The 26,349-nt window shown below is 44.9% G+C and overlaps 1 protein-coding gene and 1 pseudogene across 1 annotated transcript in view; one reads left to right on the plus strand and one right to left on the minus strand.

The window, feature by feature from the left end:
• MAP2K1 (mitogen-activated protein kinase kinase 1) overlaps positions 1 to 26,349 on the plus strand; it is a 100,450-nt gene that overhangs the window by 41,057 nt on the left and 33,044 nt on the right. Inside the window, 4 exon segments of the mRNA NM_001009071.1 lie at positions 6,064 to 6,274; positions 7,789 to 7,935; positions 14,360 to 14,437; positions 15,739 to 15,790. Coding sequence (NP_001009071.1) covers positions 6,064 to 6,274; positions 7,789 to 7,935; positions 14,360 to 14,437; positions 15,739 to 15,790 — 488 coding nt within the window.
• LOC107968456 (large ribosomal subunit protein eL33-like) lies at positions 16,734 to 18,084 on the minus strand (annotated as a pseudogene).

Consider the following 26,349-nt stretch of genomic DNA (forward strand, 5'->3'; position numbering starts at 1 on the left):
TATTTTTTGTAGAGATGGGGTTTCACTATGTTGGCCAGGCTGGTCTCAAACAACTGGGCTTAAGTGATCCTCCCGCCTCGGCCTCCCAGAGTACTAGGATTACAGGTGTGAGCCAGCATGCCTGGCCTTGAATTTTTGATAGATGGAATGACATAGTGTATTAGTCTGTTTTCACACTGGTTTATAAAGAACTGCCCAAGACTGGGTAATTTATAAAGTAAAGAGGTTTAATTGAATTACAGTTCTTTATGGCTGGGGAGGCCTCAGTAAACATACACTCACGGCATAAGGCAAAGGGGAAGCAAGGACCTTCTTCACATGGTGGCAAGAGAGAGAAGTGCCAGTAGGGGAAATGCCAGACACTTATAAAACCATCAGCTCTCATGAGAATTCACTCACTGTCACAGGAACAATGTGGGGAAAACTGCCCCCATGACTCAATCACCTCCCTCTCTCAACACATGGGGATTACAATTTAAGATGAGATTTGGGTGAGAACGCAGAGCCAAACCATATCATATAGTACATACTCTTTTCGTGCCTGGCTTCTTTCACAGAGCACATATACACATTCCTAGAATTTGATTTCCTATAGGTAGTTGAACAGCCTCTCCTAGAGTAACCTGAAGGATTGAGGTATGGGAAGGTATAGAACGCCTTCCCCAAGATGTTGACTGGGGCTATCCCTTGCCACTGGGTCTGCACTGCCGCTCCCTCCCCGCCCCCCCCCAACACAGATGGGCTAGCCTGGGGTGGAATCTGGAAGTTGGTAAGCTGTGCTTTTGGCACTCTCTGCCTTCCTCTTTCAGGTCCATTCTCCTTTCCTGTCTTACTACTCCTTATACGCCTAACTCTCAATCCTCAGCCATCCATGCTTTGACTGTTCAGAGACCCATGGTGCCAGTTCTTTTTGTTCTCATATTGCCCCCTGTCCACTGAAGCTCCTCAGCCCCTCAACTTGAACACGCCCCCATTCTTATTCTGTACCTCCTCAGATTACTGTCACATTGACGGACTTGAACCTCAGAGATAGACAACTTTTCCCTTCCCTCCTCTCCTCCTTCCCATATACTTTTCTTATGGATATGGAACTGAGGACCAGAAAGGAAGGTAACTTACCCAAGATCTCATAGATGGGTAAATAGGGGTAGAAGGTGTGGATCAAGGGATTGTATGCAGCCTTTATCTCTAGGTGCTGGTCTCTCTTACCTTGGGTCTGTCTCTTTTGCCTCTCCTTTCCTCTTTCCCTGCTACTTGACTTGTTTCCTACCCTAGTAGCATTCCTGCTTGCCAGATGCCACAGGGGAAGGAGAACTTTACAACTCCCTGGGCTCTATGGTAAGAACACCCACCTGCACGGGGACCCTTCCTCTCCTTCCTACAGTGATTGGTTGTCATCCTCTTCCCTTCCTGCAGTGTACCTTCCTGGCAGAGGCAAGGCTGCCATCGAGGCTAGAGCAAGGCTCAGATTGGGTGGCATGCAGTTGTGGCCTATTTCTGTTTGGTGTGTGGCAGTTTGGAGATCCCATTTCTTTATCTGGATATCACCCCCCTACCTCCTCCTGTCATTCCTTAGGCCAGCCTCTAAATTCAGTGACCATCAGGGTTGAAAAGGGCAGTGTGGGGCCTTGAAAGAAGCTCTCTCCTAGGAGTTAGGAGACCTGCCAGCAGTGAACTGTGTGAACTTGTCCCTTTGGACCTCAGTTTTCTCATCTGTAAAATGAGGATTGGATAAGTTGGTCTTCAAGGTCCCTCCCTGGGATACATTTTATGCTGCTGCTTGGTTTAAACCACTGAGCCACAAATGAAAGGTTCCAGTTGCGACAGTGTAATTAGGCTTAGCAGATGGGTGAGATGAGAGGAAGGACATGTTCTTGCCCATAGGATTATCCTTTCCCACCCATTTCCTTGCGCCTTACTGGTGTTTTCGAAAAGCAAATGACAACCCTTGTTTTTCTCTGCATTCCCATTCAAACCTATAATCTTCTTTTATCTTGATGAACTTGTATTTACCGTTAGACAGCCATGATGCAGAATTCACATTACAGTGTGTGGTTCTAACTCTGCCATGGTGAATGTGATGGAGGTTGGAGCCGATCACAGCTGGTCCCTGGAGAGAGGGCTGTGTGTGTCAGATTTATTGTGCTGCAGCTCCAGTTTTGTTTTGGTTTAGTTTTTAAATCCCCAGTGTCAGTTTTGCTGATTTCAGTTAAAACTAAAGATTGTGAAGGGAGACAGAGACAGGTTCATGCCCTCTGAGTTTTAGAGATTGGTGATATAGTTGTTGGGTGAGGGCCCTCTCTCTTATATCCTTTGCTTAAAACATTTCACCTTGGAAAGGCAGAAATTAGCCTTGTTGAACTTCAACTCCCTCTGCAAGAGGAAGAAATACTGAATACTGTTTCATTATTGATATCTTTTTAATGAGTACTGAAAGCCACTGCAGGATCTTTGTTTCACCTTCAGATAAAATGTTTCATCTTTCATTCTCTGAAAAAAAAAAATTGAGTATTTTAAGAATAATTAAAGGAAAGGCAGTAGTTTCTGGATCCTGCTGTTGCTGCCTTGGCCTCTCCTCCCTTTTCTCCACTTCCACTCCTCTCCCTCTATATTAGTGTAGAAATGTGTCAAAAATTTCTTGCTTCTTCCATTAGTTTCTATTTTGACCCACCCCAGTGAATGAAATAAGCATAGAATTGTTACTTCTATTTTACGGAAGAGAAATCCTTATTTTTTTGTTGTTTTTATTTTTAAGTTCAGGGGCACATGTGCAGGATGTGCAGATTTGTTAACATAGGTAGACCTGTGCCATGGTAGTTTTCTGCACAGATCATCCCATCACCTACGTTTTAAGCCCAGCATCTATTAGCTATTCTTCCTGATGCTCTCTCTCCTCCCCCACTGACAGGCCCCAGTGTGTGTTGTTCCCTCCCCTGTGCCCGTGTGTTCTCACCATTCAGTTCCCACTTACTAGTGAGAACATGCGGTATTTGGTTTTGTATACCTGCGTTAGTTTGCTGAGAATAATGACCTCCAGCTCCACCCATGTTCCCGCAAAGGACATGATCTCGTTCCTTTTTATGTCTGCATAGTATTCCATGATATATAGAGGAGAAATCTGAAATGTGGCAAGGTTAAGTGACTTGTCCATGGTCACACAGCTGGTTGATGAACAATTTGGGATAAGAATCCAGGACTCTTGAATACTAGTGATTTGTCAACACGATTCTATCTCCAGTCCTCATACATACACACCTGCCATTAGGAAAATCTTTGCCACCCCAGCCTATAGTCTTTGTCATTTCTCTCACTGGCCAACTTCTGAAAGTACAGGTCAGAAGCCAGTTCATTAGCTGATAGGGTGGGTGGTTAAATGGCAAGGCATAGGAGGTAGAGGAGGGAGAAAGGTAGCACAAAGCTCAGACTTAGTTTTTCCTCCAGAAGGTGTAAGAATTACTTATTTCAAAGAGTCAGAAAAGTGAACAGAGTCAGCATTCCCTTTTCCTTTGCAAATTGATTGAATTTCTATGGCGAGTATTAGCTGCGAGGCAGTGTTAATCTGCTCCAGCAGATCCGTCATCAGATTGATGTGCCGGGGAGACAGGATTGTCTCTGGTGCAAAGGCCTCTTTGTGTAGGGCACACCATCTTTATGTATGATTGAGGCCTGGTGTGTTAAATGCCTCACACTGGGATCTTGCCCATGTTTGTCAGTTGCCTCCCTTGAAAGTATTGAGCTTTTTGAAGATAATATAGCATCATGGTTAAGGTAAGACATTCGTTCTCTCTGCCTGAATTTGAAACGTGGCTGTGCCACTTAACAGCTCTTTGACCTTTGACATCTTAGTTCACCTGTCTGTGCTTGAGTTTGCTCATCTGTTCTAATTAGGGGTTGTGGATTAAATGACTTAATAAATGTAAAGCACTGAGGAGAGTTACACAGTGTTGTGAGGAAAGCAGTTTTTCTTCCATGCAGCCCTCCTTCCATTCCCCCATCATGCACAGTGTGTGTGTGTGTGTGTGTGTGTGTGTGTGTTGACAGCTTTTGGAATCTGCATTTCTAGCTGGCCTGCTGAGCCTGTCAGGCAGCTGTAACCTCATTCAGGTTTTAGCTGTGGGGTCCATCTACATTTGACATGTGTTTCTAAATGTGGTCCTCAGTAAGCTCCTTTGTGGGGAGACCTTGGAGAAAGGAAACCAGAGAGTGTGCACTGTGCACCCCCAGCCACACATGTTCTGGGTTCCCACACCCTAGGGACTGGGGACACTGCAAGACATAGCCAAACCTTGGATGAAAATATTGAGTAGCTGTCTCAGTTTGCTTGGACTGCTATGATAACATATCATAGACTAAGTAGCTTAGACAACAATAGTTTATTTTCCCACTGTTCTGGAGGCTGAAAGTCTAAGAGCAGGGTGCCAGCATGGTTGGGTTCTGGCAAGAGCCCTCTTCCTGGCTTGCAGACAGCTGCCTTCCTACTGTGTGCTTGCATGGCCTTTCTTTGATGTGTGCAGCAGGTGGGGTGGGGGGGAAATCAGTGAGGAAAATCAGTAACCTCGGCCTTGCATCTTCTTTGGTCCCATGCGTGATGTTATTTGTAAGGCAGTGTCAGATCTCCTCATACATGGAGAGGCATTAAGTCTTCATTTTCCTGTCTTCTAGAGGTTTGGGATAGAGGGTGTGAAGGAAGAGCAGATTATGCTTACTCTATCTTTTAAGCTCAGAACTGGGGTGTGTGTGTTGGCAGGAACACCAACATGATGATGTATAACGAAGGCCTATCTTGTCACCTGTGTCACTCCAGCCACCCCCCCACACAATTGTCACTGACATGCTTCACCTCCCGGGACTTCAATTTGAAACCCAATGAAATCCAGTGAAACACAGTGGAAACTCTCTTACCACCTTCCTGTTAACCAACTCACAGGAGTGATGAACACTTTTCAGTTCCCTGGATGAAACACTCTTGAGCAATGCCCACAGCATGCTGAATGCACTGCAGGCAGGCTGCTCTCTGCCATACCCACTCGCTTCAGCACCCACTGGCTGAATTATGTGCTTACCAAGAGCCAGCTTGTTCCCAAACCCATTTGTTCAGCTTTAGCTGGTATTGTAGTTAAGTAATGTATTTAGGTATCGGATAAACTGATGAAATGTAACTGCAAATGAAGTGATTTTTTCCCCCTATGAACACTAGTTAAAAGCTGTGGAAAGACTCATAAGTCCAAGTCACTAAAACACATTACTGTCAAACTAGATGAACATTAAGATTGGGGGAAATCATAAAACTCTAAAATTTTATATGTGATTACTCTGCAAGTAATCACAATATAACTTTAACCAGCTTTAACAAATCAGAATAGGAAATTGTCGACAATGTATTATGTTCTGGTCCATGTGGGAAGGATGATGTGGACCTCTTAACCAGTGGGTCCTCTTTGGACCCTTATTCAAAGAGTCTTGCCCTATGTTAAAGAATGGGCGAATGAATGCAGATTTATATACATTATGTAAAAATAAGAATTTTAGATATGTAATTTTAATGATTTTTTGCTGTGACTTTTTTGATTAACCTGGTTCCTGGACCTGATTACATTGAAAATGAGGATTTCTACTGTTGTGATTCAGTTTAAAGTTGGTTTGATTTCATTTTAGTGAATTTAGGGAATTTTATTTTGCGTATGGTAAAAACAATAAAACCAACAGTAGTGGGGCTTTTTAAACTGGGGTTTTAAAGCAAATTAAGGTGGCTCATTCTGGATTTTAGTAGGTTCTTTTGTTCCTCTCATTGACTTGCAGCATACTGAGTGAGAAAGACCTAATTTTTTCACTTTATAAATGAGGAAATTGAAGCCCTGAGAGGTAAAGCATGTTGGTGATAGTCATCCCGGGTGGCTGGAGTGAAGCGGGCAGAGCCACAGTGGGAGGGGGCCTCCTCTCTAGCCTCCCACTTTGATTCTCTGTCTGGCCCCAGACCTGGAGCTTTCTTTCCATGATAGGAGTACTTCTTTGGGTTGACTTCTCTGGTGACAGTATTGACTTGTGCTCCCCACTTTGGAACAGGACCAACTTGGAGGCCTTGCAGAAGAAGCTGGAGGAGCTAGAGCTTGATGAGCAGCAGCGAAAGCGCCTTGAGGCCTTTCTTACCCAGAAGCAGAAGGTGGGAGAACTGAAGGATGACGACTTTGAGAAGATCAGTGAGCTGGGGGCTGGCAATGGCGGTGTGGTGTTCAAGGTCTCCCACAAGCCTTCTGGCCTGGTCATGGCCAGAAAGGTGAGTTTGCCTTGATTAACAGGTAATTGGATTATTTCTCAGGGTACTTAGAAGCCTGGGGACCAGGGTAGAAGGAAGAGTGATTTTACTCAGTACCTTTTTGTGCTGTTTGAATTTTTTGTTTGTTTGTTTTTTTTAAGACGGAGTTTCATTCTTGTTGCCCAGGCTGGTGTGCAACCTCCATCTCCTGGGTTCAAATGATTCTCCTGCCTCAGCCTCCTGAGTAGCTGGGATTACAGGCATGCGCCACCATGCATGGCTAATTTTTTTGTATTTTTAGTAGAGACAGGGTTTCTCCATGTTGGTCAAGCTGATCTCGAACTCCTGACCTCAGGTGATACGCCCGCCTCAGCCCCACAAAGTGCTGGGATTACAGGTGTGAGCCACCGTGCCCAGCCGTGCTGTTTGAATTTTGAATGCTTGTTATCTATTAGATTATGGATAAACACACTAATGACTGTGTTAGTGTATTAATCCCCATCCCATCTGGAAAATAATAAGTGACTCTTTTTTAGCCTTCTGTGTGCTGTGGAAGGAATGCCAGGGTACCTGTTTATTACTTATCAAGTGCTGGAGAAGCTGCTTTCATTCACCCAGCCCCAGCGATGCACAAAACAAGGATTTCAAGTTGTTTCCCACTTGTGCTCCAGCCCTGCCAGTGAATCCCCTTTATCTTCCTGCATTATAGCATCTGAACTCCTATCATAGCATGTACTTGTAGAGCTGGACTTCCCTTTCCTATCTACCCTTGGTCCTCTTTTGGAATATAGCCCCTTGCTCCAGAGAGGTTGGGCTCTTCAATGTTTTTTTGCACGTGGTGTTCACTCCTGTGCCCATAATTTTTTTGTGTGCTGTTCCTTCTGTCTTTTCAAACAGTGCCCATTTTCTAGGTCCACCTCTTGTCTAGCTTTTACCAGGTGCCCCAGCCCACACTGGTAACCAGTGCATCCATGTTCTCTGACACTCGCTGTCTGTGGGATTTTTTTAGAAGTTCAACCTTACTACGTAACTATTTAATGTGACTGTCACTTGTCTCCCCAGCTGGAACAAGGGAAAATGTTAGGGTGACATAAGGTAGCACCTTAGACTTTGGCTTAGTCTCAACCACATGAGGCTCCTGAGCTCAAGGAAGAATCTTCTGGGCAGCCTAGGTTAGCATACCTGAGTTCCTCATACCCTTCTACTTTCACAACTCTTGAGTGTGAACCAAGTCCTCAAGGTTAATTTCTCTTCATATCTGAGCTCCAAAGCCTCTCTTGGAGTAAGCCCTCCCTTAACTTTGTTCCTGTCTAGGCTCCCAGGAGCCAAGGCACAGCTGGAATAGCCTCCAGTGCCAATGCCTGCCTTAGTACAATGACACTCATTTCTTGGTTGAGCAGAAACTTGTTTGTAACAACTTAACCTGTTTCTCCTCCCTCTACCTTAAAGAGCTTAAACATTTAACAAGACTACATCTTTCATCCCTTCCTCCCTCTTTCTTTCATAAAACCTCTCTTTCTTCCACCTTTCTCCAGCTAATTCATCTGGAGATCAAACCCGCAATCCGGAACCAGATCATAAGGGAGCTGCAGGTTCTGCATGAGTGCAACTCTCCGTACATCGTGGGCTTCTATGGTGCATTCTACAGCGATGGCGAGATCAGTATCTGCATGGAGCACATGGTATGTGACACCCTCTCAGCCTCTGGAGCAATGGCCTTAAGAGTTAGGTGGCTCTGGCCTAATCTTTGGTCTGGGAGGTGACCAGCTACCTCCCTGCTGCTCCTGGGCTCCACATCACTATCTAGGGCATCTGGGAAGTCTAACTGTAGAGCTTGGGATATTCACAAGATGGCAGGCCTCCTTTCTAGGTCCTTGCCTCTCTTGAAGGAAGTGGGCAGTATTCCTGGTGGGTGTACCTAGAGCACCTCTCATAGTTTTTTTGATTCTGATTACCCTAAGATGTGATGTAAGTAAAATCTGGTAAATACAGTTTAAATCCATTTCTTGTGTACAATGCTGTATGCTAGGTGCAAGGCTCTGGGGTTATAAAGATGACATAATCTACTGTAAGGGCAGCCTGAAGGGTTTCTCTGGGTTTCTGTATGATGCACGTTAGTGGAAGGAGAGGGCAATGGAGAGAGAGGGCATTCATGGGCTAATTAATCATATGCATGTTAACTGCCAGTCATTTTACCACTATGTTCTTGGAGTCCCTCCTTTTCTTCAGATATAAGTCTTCCAACACACTGTGCAACTTAGGGAATTCTGCAAGTATTAGTCTTTGCTTTATTCTCCCTGGGCTGATGGCTTAGAGATGAGGGCTGACGTGAGTCTGCACACTTGGTGGCTGTTGTGCTTTCAGTCCAGTATTGTGTCTCTCAGCTCCTACCCCATTTTATTCCTGATACTTGAGACCTGCCCTGACCTCTAGAATAGGGATCCTGGTGCGCAGCCTTAATGAACTTTAGAAGAACCCTCCTGGGAGGATTCTCTACTTGTGCCTCCATTATTTTGAACCTCTCTTCATTGTAATGATCACGAAGTGCTGCATCCACTGTTATAGGCATCTGCTGACATTTGTGGGTGCCATATGGAACCTAAATCCTAAAAACGTCTTCTGCACATCTAAAGGTTAGAGAAAGTGCTTGTTCCTTCTTTCCTCAATGAGAGCAGAGCATTCTCTGTGGGAAGCATATGAACATTTCTGGCTTGGTCCTAGTGCTTGGCCTGGGGTGCCGATTATTTTCTGCTTGGGTCTTGGCTTCCCCTCAGGGAGCTGTTTCTTATCCCTTGGGTCTCTTGTGTTCATTTTTTTTTTTTAATTTTATTTATTTTTATTTTTTAGGGTGATGAAGGGTTTTTTCCCCTTTCTTTTTTTTTCTTTTCTTTTTCTTTTCTTTTTTTTTTTTTTTAGACAGAGTCTCGCCCTGTCACCCAGGCTGGAGTGCAGTGGTGCGATGTTGGCTCACTGCAACCTCCACCTCCCAGGTTCAAGCGATTCCCCTGCCTCAGCTTCCAGAGTAGCTGGGATTACAGGTGCGCACCACCACGCCCCGCTAATTTTTTTCTATCATTAGTAGAGATGGGGTTTCACCGTGTTGGCCAGGCTGGTCTCGAACTCCTGACCTCATGATCTGCCCGCCTCGGCCTCCCAAAGTGCTGGGATTACAGGCATGAGCCACCGTGCCCAACCAATCTTTTTATTTTTCTTACGTTGACCTCTTTTGAGATACTAGGAGGCTTCTTCATTTACATTGACCTTTTTTGAGATGCTAGGTGGCATCCTTATTCTGGAATTCTTTATTCACTTTGAACTTATAGATGTTGATCACATCTCTTGTGCCCTTGCTATGTCCTCCCCTTCCTTCAAACCTTCCTCCTCCTTCAGGAGAAAATGACACTGGAAATGACTGGAGTTGGTTTCCCATTCTCTTAGCCCATTTCCAGTGACTGCAGGTCAGTTTTTCCCCCCATGGATTTGGCTCTCTGGAAATAGTGAGATGTTCCTGCACAAGTCTCTGGAGTTATCGCGGAGAGCATGAGACTGGGAGGGGAAAATGTTTCAAGGGCCAAGCACAGTGTCTGGCACCTGTTAGGTGGTATGTGTTGAGTGACTGAATGAGAGTGGCCAGGATGGGGAAGACCTGGTCAGGCTTGGGACTCAATGGGGGAGGGTTAGGCCTTGGAGCCTGCCATAGGACCTTTTGGCCCTGGGTGTACATAGACCCAGAGGGCAGCTAGAATAGTCAGTCAGTGGTAGTGAAGAGGCTCAGGTGCTGCTGGAGCGTCTAGATGGGACCATGTAGGAAGCAGCTGTGGCTTGAAGACCAGGCAGCCATGAGAGCCAGAGTGGCTTTCTGCTTCAGCTCTGGGCACTCTCAGCCCTTCCTTGTTCCTGAGCAGGTCCTGTTGCAGGAAAGGCCCTGCCCTGGCTTCCTCTGGATGGAAAATTCTGACTGTGGGCTGCTGCTTCCCTTGGACCTTCTGCTTTGCCTTAGCTTCAGTATTTCAAAGGTGTTGTCAGGTAGAGAGACCTCTGTTCGATAGCCACATCCCAGCTTCTGAAGGTCTTTCGTCCTCTCTCTGTCACAGTCTTTGCATGAGTTTTGTGTCATCATGAATATTATTTTCCCAACACTTTATTATGAAAATTTTCACAGGCTGGGCATGGTGGCTTAACGCCTGTAATTCCAGCACTTTGGGAGGCTGAAGTGAGCAAATCACCTGAGTTCAGGAGTTCAAGACCAGCCTGGCCAACATGGTGAAAACTCATCTCTATTAAAAATTACAAAAATGGCCAGACACGGTAGCTCACGCCTGTGATCCCAGCACTTTGGGAGGCTGAGGCGGGCAGATGACCTGAGGTCAGGAGTTCGAGACCAGCTTGACCAGCATGGAGAAACACCGTCTCTACTAAAAATGCAAAATTAGCCAGGCGTGGTGGCACATGCCTGTAATCCCAGCTACTTGGGAGGCTGAGGCAGGAGAATCACTTCAACCCGGAAGGTGGAGGTTGTGGTGAGCTGAGATTGTGTCATTGCACTCCAGCCTGGACAACAAAGGCAAAACTCAGTCTCAAAAAAAAACATTACAAAAATTAGCTGGCGTGGAGGCAGGTGCCTATAATCCCAGCTACTCAGGAAGCTGAGGCAGGAGAATCACTTGAAACCAGGAGGCAGAGGTTGCAGTGAGCTGAGACCACCCCATTGCACTCCTGCCTGGGTGACAAGAGCAAAACTCCATCTCAAAAAAAAAAAAAAAAAAAAATTCAAGCATGCAGGAAAACCTGAAGGAAGTGTACACGTACACCCACCACCTAGATTCTACAACTTATGTTTTGAGATATTTGGTTTACCACATGTCCATTGCTCCGATCAATTTTGGGGGGCACGTGGGGTTCTGTTTTTGTTTGTTTGTTTTTGAGACAGGGTCTTCCACTGTTGCCCATGCTGGAGTACAGTGGTGCAATCTCAGCTCACTGCAACCTCTGCCTCCTGGGCCCAAGCGATCTTCCCACCTCAGCCTCCTGAGTAGCTGGGACTACAGGCACATGCCACTATGCCTGGCTCATTTTTATATTTTTAGAAGAAATGGGGCTTCACTATGTTGCCTGTGCTGGTCTTGAACTCTTGGGCTCAAGCAATCCGCCTGTCTCAGCCTCTCAAAGTGCTGGGATTAGAGGTGTGAGCCACCACGCCTGGCCCTGGGAATGTGTTTTAAAGTAAATTTGTGTCATCAGCATTGGTTGAGCCCTATCTTCTAAAGCACTCAGCCAGGGGCTGATCTTTCCTAGAAATAAGCTCTGTGTGCACTGCCCAGTCTGAATTTTGAGACCCAAGGAGGGAAATTAATGCTCTCTGATCAGAACAGGAATGCTTTTGTCTTTGGGGAAGTAGATTCCTGCTCAGGTGGTAGCTGAGCAACCGGAGAACTAGGGACCCAGAGTTAATGGTTCTTGTGCAGGAATAAAAGCTTTTGAACTGTTATTTTCATAAAGCATTTGTCTCTTCCATAGAAAACCTTCACAAAAGCACCATTGACTTAGTTAATAATTGGCTTCTAAAAATAAGCACAATTTCAGCAGCTTAAGGCAAGGACTTGGCAACAGTGAATTAGAATTAGAGAGTTGTATGGTTAGTTGCAGGCAACCCTGGGGAATCCTGACTGGCGTATGCCCCTTACACTTTGTAACTCCATCGTTCACACTATACTCTGCTTGTAGCTCTGTGGAGGTTAAAGGGAAGAGAGCCAATGTTTCCTTTTTGTTTTAAAATTAACTGATTAATTTTACAGATACGGTCTTGCTCTGTTGCCCAGGCTGGAGTGTGGTGGCATGATCATAGGTCACTATAACTTTGAGCTTCTGGGCTCAAGCATTCCTCCCGCCTTAGCCTCCCAAGTAGCAGGAGGACAACAGATGTGCATCACCATGCCCAGCTAATTTTTATTTTTTGTAGAGATGGAGTCTCACTACTCTGTGGCCCAGGCTGGTCTTGAACTCCTGGCCTCAAGCAGTCCTCCTGCCTTGGCCTCTCAAAGATTTGGGATTACAGGCATGAGCCACTGTACCTGGTTTGTTTTTTCCTTTTTAATAGAGATATTTCTCTTACCAACCCCCAGGGGAAGTGTAAACCAAGACAGTTATCTGGGCTGCCCCCTGTCCTAGGCTGCATTTAGGGTCAGTTGAGAGGTAGTGCTGTCTGGGCGCAGTGACTCACACTTGTAATCCCAGCACTTTGGGAGGCTGAGGCAGGAGAATTGCTTGAGCCCATGAGTTCGAGACCAGCCTGGGCAACAAAGTGAGACTCCCCATCTACTAAAAAAATCAAAAATAGCTGGGTGGGGTGGCACGTACCTGTGGTCCCAACTACACGGAAGGCTGAGGCAGGAGGATCACTTCCTCCTCTGAGCATCAGTAGCATTGTCTGTTCTCTTCATTCAACTGTTTGTTCCCTGCCTTGTTTCAGAGGAGGATTTAAAATGCCTTACCTCTTATGAATATATTCTGTCTCCCTAAGGAGAGAGTGTGTTCTATCTTTATCTTACAGGTTTAAAAAAAAGACAAAAAAAAAAAAAACAAAAACCTAGTTCTTACATATACAGAGGCATTTGATAAATGATAGAAGATGATGATAACTGCTCAATATAGACAGGATACTTTAGAAAATTTGTTTTGAGTTTTCAGGAATTAGGTCTACATCTGAGAGTAATTTTAAGTTGCAAGTGGTCACTGGCTACACCTGAAGCCATAGGGGAAATTAACCTATTTCTGCCTTGATACATCAGGATCCCCTTAGCGAGGCATTTCTTCAAGATCGCAGGTTAAAATGTAGAACCCCTTAATGGGAGCCCCTGGTATGTGAGCCCTGCAGAGCCTGGCTTCACACCATACTTGCATCCTCTCTTGTGCTCTCTTTCCACTGCCTCTGTCCGGCACCCCATTCATGTCATCTCATCTCCTTACCAGTCTCTCTGCCTCCAGAGTCTTGGTTGTCTCCCTCAGCTGCTGTGATTCTCATCTTTAAACACTCAGGTTGGATTCTTTTACTTCTGACTCCATAAAGTCAAGTCCCGGTTCCTTGGTGGGGTTCTGGTCACAGCCGGCCATTTCTAGCTTGATCTGTCACTGCATCTCTTCATGCACCAACAGTGAAATGACCACATCATCCCAGGAGTACTCAGCAACGTGATGCATCCCTGCTTTGATCTTATTGCAGTGCTCTGTTCTTCTCTCCCTTTTCTCCTCCCCTTTTCCAGGTATAGAAATCATGTTCATCCTTTGAGTAATATTCAGCTCAAATGCCATCTTTTAAGTGAAGTCAGAATTACTTCTCCCTTCTTCTGCATGTCTGTATCACTTTCTTAGGCAGTTATGGTTTCATTGTAATGTTGGGAAAAACTCCCAGACCGTGTTTTTCCTTTACTGTCACACCACAGCAATCAACACAGAAGACTTATGTGACCAAAAGTGTGGAGGGATTTTCTCTACACTCTAAGCAGTGGACACCAGCTGGGTGTCCTCCTGTTTAATTCTGACACTACCAGATGATCATGTCAGATCCCGTGGGTTCAGGGCTCAGTCCCCAAGACTGCACCACCGGTTGCCAGTCTGGGCCTCCAAAACGTCTGACTGACTGGCTTTAAGTTGGGACTCCCATGATCCTATCTTTGAGTTCGATTAATTTGCTGGATTGGCACACAGAACTCAGGGAAACACTTAATTTTACTGGTTTATTATAAAGGACATTGCAAAGGATACAGATGAAGAGACACATAGGACAAGGTATGGGAGTGGGGTACGAAGCTTCCATGCCTTCCCTGGGCGCACCACCCTCCAGGAACCTCCATGTGTTCAGCTGTCCTGAAGTTCTCTGATCAGACCCAGCCTTCTGGGGTTTTTTTGTGTGTGTATTTTTTTTTTTTTTTTTTTGAGACAGAGTCTCGCTGTGTCGCCCAAGCTGAGTGCAGTGGTGCGATCTCGGCTCACTGCAAGCTCTGCCTCCCAGGTTCATGCCATTCTCCTGCCTCAGCCTCAGCCGAAAGTTATCACTTGAAAGAATAGTTAGAACATTGTCACTAACTGGTCTGGTATTCTCGTTCTTAGGATGGAGGTTCTCTGGATCAAGTCCTGAAGAAAGCTGGAAGAATTCCTGAACAAATTTTAGGAAAAGTTAGCATTGCTGTGAGTATGTTATGAAGTTTTTCTTCTAAGTTCCTCATTGATAAGTTAATGAGTCAGTAAGAAATGGACAAGAGGAAGATGGGAAGTCAATGAGGGGAAAGTTTATAAGAAAAGTGGTATTTTCTCACTAGACTCTTCCCTGTCTGGAGTCTATATACACTATTCTCTCTCGCATTAGAATGAGAAAAGTGACTTTCTTTATATTAAAATCTGTATGTCTTGAAAAACAGGGGCCAGGCACAGTGGCTCGCACCTGTAATCCCAGCACTTTGCGAGGCCAAGGCGGGAGGACTGCTTGAGCCCAGGAGTTCAGCTCCAGCCTAGGCAACATGATGAGACCTCGCTTCTACAAAAAAATAAAAATAAATAGCTGGGCGTGGTGGTGCACACGTGTAGTCCCAGCTACTTGGGAAGCTGAGGTGGGAAGATCACTTGAGAGGCTGCAGTAAGCCATAATCCATGATTGTGCCATTGCACTTTAGTCTGGGCGACAGAGTGAGACCCTGTCTCAAAACAAAACAACTCTTTATACCATGTAAAAAGATGGTTGCTTGATAAGGCAGGTTAAGAAAATGAAACAAAAGAGTAAAAAATAAGGGGCCGGGCACGGTGGCTCATGCTTGTCATCCCAGCACTTTGGGAGGCGGAGGCGGGCAGATCACCTGAGGTCGGGAGTTCGAGACCAGCCTGACAAACATGGAGAAACCCCCATCTCTATTAAAAATACAAAATTAGGCGGGGGTGTTGGTGCATGCCTGTAATCCCAGCTACTCGGGAGGCTGAGGCAAGAGAATCGCTTGAACCCGGGAGGGGGTGGTTGTGGTGAGCTGAGATCACGCCACTGCACTCCAGCCTGGACAACAAGAGCAAAACTCTGTCTCAAAAAAAAAAAAAAAAGCCCAGGCACGGTGGCTCACACCTGTAATCCCAGCACTTTGGGAGGCCAAGGCGGGTGGATCACCTGAGGTTGGGAGTTCGAGACTAGCCCGACAAACATGGAGAAACCCCGTCTCTACTAAAAATACAAAATTAGCTGGGGGTGGTAGCGCATGCCCGTAATCCCAGCTACTCAGGGGGCTGAGGCAGGAGAATCACTTGAACTCGGGAGGTGGAGGTTATGGTGAGCCGAGATCGCGCCATTGCATTCCAGCCTGGGCAACAAGAGTGAAACTCCGTCTCAAAGGAGGAAGGCAAATTTGTGATGATGATAAATGAAGTATTTTCCTAGAGTATTTTAAAATAGATTGAGTATTTTTCTAATCACCAGTATTTTCTCTTCTTTTACATTCCCTTTCCTCTAGGTAATAAAAGGCCTGACATATCTGAGGGAGAAGCACAAGATCATGCACAGAGGTAAGAAGTTATTTGCTAGTTATTTTGCTTTGAATTTTAGATATAATCCAAAGGTGGTTGCTTCCTCTTTTTTGTATGTTTTGTTTTCGTGTAAAAGCCTTTTAATAACATGTTAAATCTTTTATTAAAAGTCTTTGTTTAGTTTGGTGGCTGAGGCAGCAACTCCTACCCTCTTTTTGGTCTTGCTACACTTATTGCCTATAGCTGTGATGGACAATAGTCATAGTCACCCTGGAAGCCCAGCTAAGAGCCTCAACCAGCACTTAGTTACCCAGTCTCCAGTGTCACTATTCACTGGAACAGTGAACAATGCATATGTGTATGCCTAAAGCCAGGACTGGCCAGCTGCATATGAGTTTTACTATAAAAGAAACTGATTTATTGCTGGGTGCAGTGGCTCATGCCTGTAATCCCAGCACTTTGGGAGGCCGATGGGGGTGGATCATGAGGTCAGGAGTTCGAAACCAGCCTGACCCAACATGGTGAAACCCCCCTCTACTAAAAATACAAAAATTAGCCGCCAGCCGTGGTGGTGAGCACCTGTAATCCCAGCTACTTGGGAGGCTGAGGCAGGAGAATTGCTTGAACCTGGGAGGCGGAGGCTGTGGTGAGCCGAGATTGCACTGTTGCACTCCAGCCTGGGCGGCAGAGCGAGACGCAATCTCAAAACAACACCAAGAAGAAGAACAAAACACATTAAAAAAAGAAAGAAACTGATTTATTTTAATAAAGGTACACATACACTTAACCATGTGACCATACCATCTTAGGCATTTGTCCAAGATAAAATATAACATGCATCCACACAAATGTTTAAAGAAGCTGTATTTCTTGTAGAAACAACTGAAATGTCCTTCAACAGGCAAAGAGAGAAACAAATTGTAGTATATCTATACAACAGAATACTCTTCAACAATAAAAATGAACAGACTACTGATAACACCTAACTTTGAATTTCAGGAACATTTATGCTGAGTGAAAGAAGGCAGACACAAAACAGCCCAAGCTATTTCCATTTATGTGAAATTACAGAGAGAATAACAACAAATCCATAGTGGCAGAAAGTAGATCAGTGGTTGCCTTGAGGGGTCTAGGGAGAGATTAAAGGAGCATGAAGGAACTTTTTGGGGTGACACAAATGTTACATCTTTTTTTTTTTTTAAGAGCACACATCCACTTCTATTTATTGACTTCTCATTAGTTTAAATCCTTGAAGGGGGCTGGGCGTGGTGGCTCATACCTGTAATCCCAGCATTTTGGGAGGTCGAGGCGGGCAGATCACCTGAGGTCAGGAGTTTGAGACCACCCTGGCCAACATGGCGAAACCTCGTCTCTGCTAAAAGTACAGAAAATTAGCCTGGCGTGGTGGCGGGTGCTTGTAATCCCAGCTAATCAGGAAGCTGAGGGAGAAGCTTGAACCTGGGAGGCAGAGGTTGCAGTGAGCCAAGATTGCGCCACTGTACTCCAGCCTGGGTGACAAGAGCAAGACTCCGTCTCAAAACAAACGAACAAACAAAAAACATTTTGGCTAACACGATGAAACCCTATTTCTACTAAAAATATAAAAAATAGCCGGGCTGGTGGTGAGTGCCTGTAGTCCCAGCTACTCGGGAGGCTGAGGCAGGAGAATGGTGTCAATCCAGAAGGTTGGAGCTTGCAGCCAGCAGAGACTGCGCACCACTGCACTCCAGCCTGAGCGACAGAGCGAGACTCCGTCTCAAAAAAAAAAATCCTTGAGGGGTACAGCATCACTTGGATTCTGTTTCCAATAGCCATAGTAGGAAGAGTGCTTCAGAATTTGGCACAAACTATGCCCCTGGTTCTGTGGGCCCGAGTTACCTTTCTCCAGATTACTCCGGTGTTGTTTGGTTTGCCACCAGGAGTCACTGTGTTGTTCTTTGCTTTGTATACATAAGCACATCTCTTGCCCAAATAGAATTCTGTTTCATCTCGGGCATAAACACTCTCAATTTTAGGAAGGAACTGCCTGCTCCCATTGGTTCTGGATACCCTGCTTATAGCCAGCAAAAATGGCCTTGCACCACAGCCTTCCACATATTTCCTTTTAGAAGTCCTGTTCCCAGCAGGCCTCCATGGCATCCAAGATGGCGGGAAGTGCAAATGTTATATCTTGACAATGGTGATGTATACATGGCTATATACATTCGTTGAAAGTCAACTGTCCGCTAATGTGACTGCATTTTATAGTATGTAAATTATACCTCAGTATAGTTCCTTTTTAAGAAGATGAAGCCAGAGGACAGGAAATTGGTAAACATAGTGCTGTCGGCCATGTCCCTTCAGCCACAGCACTGCCAACACTGACTGGTGTTGAGAGGAGAGCTGAAGAGATGAGTGGACTAGGGTGGGCTGTTGGAACTGACTGGATAGCTTACAAGCCCCGTAGATTAGGTGATACATCACTGGTGAGCAAGCTGAGCACTGAGTGGAGCCACCTTTGACATGGCTGACTCCTGGATGCATCTTTTTTTTTTTGACGTCCCCCTTCTCTCCCCTAGTGTTCCTTTTGTTAGTCTAACTTCTTCCAGATACTGATCTTTCAGGTCTTCAGTTAGAGGTCACTTAATTATGACAGTGTTTGCAAGTGTTGGAGGGTGGTTCTGATTCAGTAGGTCTGGGGTAGGGCACAGGGACCTGAAAATTTAGAAATAGGCAATTAGCTGGGCGTAGTGGCTCACGCATAGTAATCCCAGCACTTTGGGAGGCCGAGGCGGGCGGATCACTTGAGGTCAGGAGTTTGAAACCAGACTGGCCAACATGGTGAAACCCCGTCTCCACTAAAAACACAAAAATTAGCTGCGTGTGGTGGCGTGTGCCTGTAATCCTGGCTACTCAGGAGGCTTAGGCAAGAGAATTGTTTGAACCTGGGGGGCGGAGGTTGCAGTAAGCTGAGATCATGCCATTGCACTCTGGCCTGGGCGACAGAGACTCTGTCTCAAAAAAAAAAAAAAAAAAAAGTTTAATTGTAAAAAATATATACATAAAATTTACCATTTTCTCAAGTTTTCAGTGTATAGTTCAGAGGCATTAAGTACATTCACATTCTTGTGCAGCCATCACCACCATCCATCTCCAGAACTTTTTTCATCTTACAGACCTCAAGCTGTGTCCATGTAACAACTCTCACTGGGCGTGGTGGCTCACACCTATAATCCCAGCACTTTGGGAGGATGAGGTGGGCAGATCACCTGAGGTCAGGAGTTCGAGACCAGACTGGCCAACATGGCGAAACCCCCCATCTCTACTAAAAATACAAAAATTAGCCGGGTGTGGTGGCACACGCCTGTAATCCCAGGTACTTGGGAGGCCGAGGCATGAGAATCACTTGAACCTGGGAGACAGAGGTTGCAGTGAGCTGAGATTGTGCCACTGCACTCCAGCCTGGGCAGCAGAGCAAGACTCCATCTCAAAAAAAAAAAAAAAAAAAACCCCACTATTTCTCCCTTTCCCCATCCATTGGAAACCATCAATCTACCTTCTGTCTCTATGAGTTTGACTGCTCTAGGTACCTCATATGAGTGGAATTATACAGTATTTGTCCTTTACGGACTGGCTTGTTTTAGTTAGAATAATGTCTTCAAGGTTCATCCATGTTGTATGATGTGCTAGACACTGGTTCTTAAGTAAGTGCTGGTTCTAATGCTGTGGTCCATAGCCGCATTTTGGGAAACACTGCATTGGGGGTAGAGTGAGTAGCTAGGTGGGCTGTCTAGAAAGAGGAGTAATGGCAGCTTGTCCTAGTGGGATTTGTGGGGAGAAAAGAAATAGAAAATGAAGCACAAAGAAGAATGTTGTGCAAGTGTTCCCTCTCATTCCAGGGAAAATTTCTCAAAATATTGAAAAATTTCTGTCCATGGCAGACTTGTAGTTGGAATTTGCATGACCAGCTTATAGCTTGTACATATGGTTCAGTTTTGTGCATCTATTAATTTCAACCTGGGCCACCAAACTGCATTGTTAAGAACTAGAGACTATTGGCTGGGCGCAGTGGCTCACGCCTGTAATCCCAACACTTGGGGAGGCCGAGGTGGGTGAATCACAAGGTCAGGAGTTCAAGACCAGCCTGGCCAACATGGTGAAACCCCCGTCTCTACTAAAAATACAAAAAATTAGCTGGGCGTGGTGGCGGATGCCTATAATCCCAGCTACTAGGGAGGCTGAGGCAAGAGAATTGCTTGAACCTGGGAGGCAGAGGTTGCAGTGAGCTGAGATTGCGTCACTGCACTCCAGCCCAGGCAACAGTGCGAGACTCTGTCTCAAAACAAAACAAAACAAAACAAAACAAAAAAAAAAAACAACCAAAAGCATTCAGAGAGAGGACAACCATTTTGGAAAACAGGTATTAAAATTTCTTGTTAAATTATACCACCATGAACTGCACTCCTTGGCATTTACCTAAGATAAATGAAAACATTTGCTCATGCAAGGACTTGCTACACAAATATTCATAGCAGCTTTATTTATAATTGCCCAAAATTAGAAGCAACAAAAATATTATTATCAGATGAGTGGGTACATTTTGGTGTATTCAAACAGTGGAGTACAACTCAGGAATAAAACTATTGATACATATAACTTCGATGAATCTCAAAAACATGCTAAGTGCAAGAAGCCCTGTACAAAAGAGTACATACTGTGAGAGCCTGCTAATACGAAATTTTAGAACAGACAATCCACAGTAACATATAGCAGATCAGTGGCTGCCTGAGGGTTTAGAGGTAGGGATAGTTTAACATCAAAGTGCATAAGGGAACTTTTTTGGAGTAATAGAAACACTAAATCTTGTTTGTGGTAATAGGTTCACAGGTGTGAACATTTTTGAAAATGCATGAAAGTATACACTTAAAATGCTAACTGTAGGCTGGGTGCGGTGGCTCACGCCTGTAATCCCAGCACTTTAGGAGGCCGAGGTGGGTGGATCACCTGAGGTCCTGAGTTTGAGACCAGCTTGGCCAACGTGGTGAAACCCTTGTCTACTAAAAATACAAAAATTAAGCCGGGCGTGGTGGTGGGCGCCTATAATCCCAGCTACTTGGGAGGCTGAGGCAGGAGAATGGCTTGAACCTGGGAGGCAGAGGTTGCAGTGAGCCAAGATCGTGCCATTGCACTCCAGCCTGGACAACAAGAGCAAAACTCTGTCTTCAAAAAAAAAAAAAAAAAAATATGTTAAATATAGAAAGCCACCTGCTTTCTAATTGTACTGGCTGCCATCTTGTCTTCTTTCTACTGACAAGAAAGTATCAATAAGAGGTAGTGATTGGTTTGAGGGGGAAACAGTTTTTCTAGCAGTTTAGTCCTTAATCTGTGGCTTCTTAAGACCTCTGAGTTCCATGTTAGAATATTTTAATGTATTAGTTTCTAGGAAATAGGAGTAGCTGAAAGGAGAGGAGGAGTGAACATTCTTAAGCATGGAGTTATGTTCTAGGCTGCGATTGACATATGCAGTCTACCACTATGCAAGGACGAGTGAGGTCAGTGTTGTAGGAACATCTGGTGGATTAAAGGCATCCCATCATCTGTGAAGTGGAGTCCGCCTGCCTACTCAGAGGTTGCTGTGAGGATTAAGAAATTACATATGGAAAGCAACTGGCAAAGTGTTTTGCGTATAGAAAGCTCTAACATGCTAATTGCCTTCCCCGTTTCTTTATATAATTTATAAGGAAACTAAAAACCAGAGATTAAAACCTGAGCTTTGGTTTCTATATGTGTAAAATATAGTTCTTATGTTTGTCTCTCATTAACCTGTAAGTTTCTTCAAATCTGGGAACATGTCTAATTGCTGTGTATATATCTTCAGTCCTGAAGATGATAGTAGAAAACAGTTCTTCTTTGAAGGTTTGTTACATGGATGGATGTATGATTAACTTGTGCCAGAACACACAGGAGTCAACAGTGAAACTGGGCCAAGGACCCATGTCTCTTACTCTTAACACAGTGTTTCTTTCTAGTCCTGTGTTTTTCTGTACTATGTACCTACTATGGATCATGCCCTGTGTTTTTCAATGAAGACCTCTAACTTTATTTCCATTCCAAGGAGAGGGAGGTTTCAGCACACTCCTGGAACAACCAGCTTTCTTTTCCCTTCCGCCTAGTGCTGCCCCCACCTGCTTAGGGCTTTCTTTTTTGGCTTCACCAATTGTTGCTCTTTGGCATGAAGAGCTGCTTTGTGAGCCAGATGGGTCTCTGAACAGATGTCTTTGATGGAGAGTTTACCACTTGCACAGCCAAGAAAGGGAAGTCACTAGAAGGACTTCTGTGTGGGCTGGCCTGGCTGCTCAGCATTTCAGACTCCTGTTGTTTACAAGTCTTCTCCAGAAACCCTGGAAGAATTAACTGTAAGGCCTGGACTATGGAATGGTACCTGTGCACCAGCAATTCCTGAGCAAGCAGCACAGTGAGTAGATGATTCCTGGAAACCTGAGTTCAGGTGAAAAAGAGAGAGAGCAGTCTCCTTGTCCCTGCCTGTGGGCTTCCTTATGGCCAGTTCTACCTCTGTTCTAAATATATTCTTCACTGATGAAATTTCAACTTCATTTATTCTTCTGTCCTTGAGGAAAAATGGGGAAGAGTAAAGAGGTCTTTTCTCTGCCTCAAATTTTTATTTGTTCTTATTTGTTTATACTTATTTGCTGGAGATAGCTTAGTGGTTTTTTTCTTTTTCTTTTTGAGACAGGGTCTTGCTCTGGTGCCCAGGCTTGGAGTACAGTGGTGCAGTCATGGCTCACTATAGCCTTGGCCTCCTAGGCTAAAGCGATTCTCCTGCCTCAGCCTCCTGAAGTGCTGAGACTACGGGCATGAGCTGCTAGGCTTGGGTTGATTATTTCAATTACCATTTGCTATGTAACGAGGCTCCAAAACGTAGTAGTTTAAAATAATAATTTATTACCTTACACAGTTTATTACTTTTTCTGTGGGTTGGCAGGTCCTCTTTCCCCATCCTCTGTGAGGCTAAAGCCCTGGTTTCTTCCAGTAGCAAGAGGGGGTAAACCCTACTACTCAAGTACCCTTTAAGCCTCTGCTTATGTCAAGTTTGTTCATGTCCTGTTGGCTAAAGCAGATCATGTGTTTCAAGCCAAGATTTAAAAAGTAGAGTGAAGTCTCCATCTCTTGTTGGGAGGAGCTATGAAATATGGTGGCCCGTTTTTTTCCACTGTATCACAGTGATAAAGTTGAAGGTTCAAATCGTGACTGTGCTACTTGTTGTGTAACCTTGGATGAGTCGTTTAACTTCTCCAAACCTCAGGAAAATGGAGAAAACAGAACCTACCTAAAGGGTTGTATGCAGATTAATTAATACATACAAAGCACTTAGAATAGTACTTGACACGTAGTAGGCACTTAATACATTTTACCTGTTGCTTAGATAAATTGGTAGAGGTTTTTATGATTACCAGCAACAGAAACCAGCCTGACTTGGTTTAAGCTTCTAAAAATTTATTCATTAGAAGGATCTGGCTGGGAGCGGTGACTCATACCTGTAATCCCAGCACTTTGGGAGGCTGAGGTGGGCAGATCACAAGGTCAGCAGTTTTGAGACCAGGCTGGCCAACATGGTGAAACCCCATCTCTACTAAAAATACAAAATTAGCTCGGCGTGGTGCCGTGCGCTTGTAATCCCAGCTGCTCGGGAGGCTGAGGTGAAAGAATCGCTTGAACCCAGGAGGCAGAGGTTGCAATGAGCTGAGATCGTGCCACTGCACTCCAGCCTAGGTGACAGAGTGAGACTCTGTCTCGAAAAAAAAAAAAAACAGAAAAAAAGAAGGATCCAAGGGAAGTTCAGAGAGTCCTTTGACAAGCTGATCCTACAAACCACGGTAGGGTAGGAACCCGGGCTACTCTGGTTGGGAGGTTGGCTCAGTCAGGCAGAAAAATAGCTCCCTGGCGCACAACTCTAACAGTGCTATTGCTGCTGGACCAACTGTCCTCTCCTAGCCTTATTTAGGGGGTAGGCATGGGCTCAGTGATCTCCCAGAGGGGTCCAGAGTCAGTGCCTCTGAAGAATCCACTCTCACCACAGTCATGCAGATATCAAGGGGACAGCATCCTCTCCTGCTCAGTGATGGGGGCTAGTTGGTAGTCCATTGCCTAGTCCAGGTTGAAAGTGATTTCTGAGTGTGCCCTGCTCTAATAAAAAGTAACGTACAAAAATAGTTTATAACACAAGGTGCTCTGGGGGCAATGTTTTGCTCTTTCAAAGCATTCACTCTAGGTAGGATTCTTCAAATATAAGTTTTCATAGAATCTTGAAAAAGGCAAGCAAATTACATCAATTTGATTCATACATTTCTTCTTAGGAATATGTCAGTGATTTAAAGGTAGGTATTCCTGCACTTACGAATTTTTAAATGAGAAGAAGTGCCTCGTGGTATTTTGAGGAAGATTAGCTGTTTTCAGGTACCATTTAGTTACTGTTTTTCCACCTAGGTGGTAGCCTCTTGAACATTTTTCGGTTATCTTTCTTCAACTGGGTGAGTATGTCCTGGTCCTAGTTTGGTACATTGCCTTGGTTGTACACATGGTAGCTTTCCTACATTTCTAATGTGTCTGCACCAGGTGGGAACCCAAAGGCAAGCATGTTCTCACCCTCATTCCTGAAGTGATTTGTCTCTGCCATAATGGAGCAGGACTTCTTGGGCAGAATAAGTTCAACTGACATTCCCAGTGCCGAAGCTCTGGCTAGCTCAACTGGTCCACTGTGATTTGTTCTGTTATTATACAGAACATTGTATTCTATTTCCCCTGGGTGTTCAAAGGGAGAAACAATCTGTGTGGTTTAGCCTGATGTATGTGATTTGTGAGCTGTTGATCAGGGGGTGGGTATAGAGCTGTCACCCCTTTGGGGAGTGTTAAGTTTCTCCAAAATCTCTGGGTGACATTCTGACAGTCATGGGTGGTACAGGTATATGCTCCTCCGTGTCTATTCGCCTACCTCCTCAGTCTTTTCCCCCATCAAAGAGAAGTAATTCATTTTGTAAAATATTTATAGAATACCTGCCAAGTACAAGGTATTAGGTGAATTACTCGTTAGGCATAAAATTGGCTCATAAATGAATTGTGTCCTCCAGGAGCTTAGAGTCTAACGGGAAAGGGACATATCTGTAAATGACTCTTGTATATTGTGGAACATAGCCAATATCATTGTTTAGTGCGTGAATCACTACCCTGCCAACTTTCAGATAGAATCCGATGTGACATAGTGACATAGATTATTAGTCAGAATTCTTTGGTGTGGCAGAAACCCAACTCAAGATTACTTAATCAGAAAAGAGAATGTATGGTTTGGGTCACCAGGAGGTCGGAAGGCAGGGATGAATATGAGGTTGAAACGATGGCCTCAGGTCACCTCTCAGCTTTGCTCATTCTTGTGTGGGCTTCCTTATCAGTCAGATTCTCTTCACTGGAGGCAGGATGGACCTCACTAGCCCCAGACACATCTAGTCCTTACTGCTCCCTATCCCAGAGAAAGTACTCCACCCACTCTCCCCAGCATCCAGATCAGTGTTTGAACCACTGATTGGCAAATTGCCTCTGCTTGGAGTGCTTGCCCATGGCTGGACCATTCACTGTGTCCAGGGGACTAGTGTTGCCTGGTGGGCCACCCTGGGTTATACACTCACCCCTGTGGTACAACAGATGGCGCCTCTTGATGAACACCCTAGCAGAAACACTTGATGCTGGGGAGGAGTGTATCCCAAATGAAAAGGAGGGGCTTTGTTACCAGGAGATGGGGAGAACGAATGGGTGCTGAAAGCAAGCAAATTTTTAAAAAGTTTTCCGCTTACAAATTCTGTTAAGCATTGGGTCAGAAAGACAAAACACTAACATAGGATGAAAACAACAAGCAGTTAACACAGGTGTGAGCAAACTGGTCCATGGGCTAAATTTGGCCTGCTGCCTGTTTTTGTATGGCCTGCAAGCTAAGAATAGTTTTCAAAATTTTGTGACATGTAACAATTATACAAAATTCAATTTATTATTATTTTTATTTTTTGAGACCGAGTCTCGCTCTGTCACCCAGGCTGGAGTGCAGTGGCGTAATCTCGGCTCACTGCAACCTCTGCCTCTCAGGTTCAAGAGATTCTCGTGCCTCAGCCTCACAAGTAGCGGGGATCACAGGCATGTGCCACCACGCCTGCTAATTTTTTTGTATTTCTAGTAGAGACGGGGTTTCGCTATGTTGCCCAGCCTGATCTCAAACTCCTGGGCTCAAGTGATCCACCTGCCTTGGCTTCCCAGAGTGCTGGGATTACAGGCATGAGCCACTGCGCCCTGCTGGAAATTCAGATTATTGTTTCCATAAATAAAGTTTTATTGGATCACAGCCATGCTTGTGTAAATGTTGTCTGTGCCTGCTTTTGTGCTATAATGGTAAATTTGAGTAGTTACTTGTGAAAGAGATGACTGTGTGGCCCTCAAAGCCAAAAATATTTACTCTCTGGTCCTTTTTTATAGAAAAAGCTTCCTAACCAAAAGGGGAAGGAGAATCCCTTGACAGAAGCTTTAGAATTTAAGCACAAAACTGGTCTTTTAATCACAAA

Source organism: Pan troglodytes, chromosome 16 (genome assembly GCF_028858775.2).
Source record: "Pan troglodytes isolate AG18354 chromosome 16, NHGRI_mPanTro3-v2.0_pri, whole genome shotgun sequence".
NCBI classification, from domain to species: domain Eukaryota; kingdom Metazoa; phylum Chordata; class Mammalia; order Primates; family Hominidae; genus Pan; species Pan troglodytes.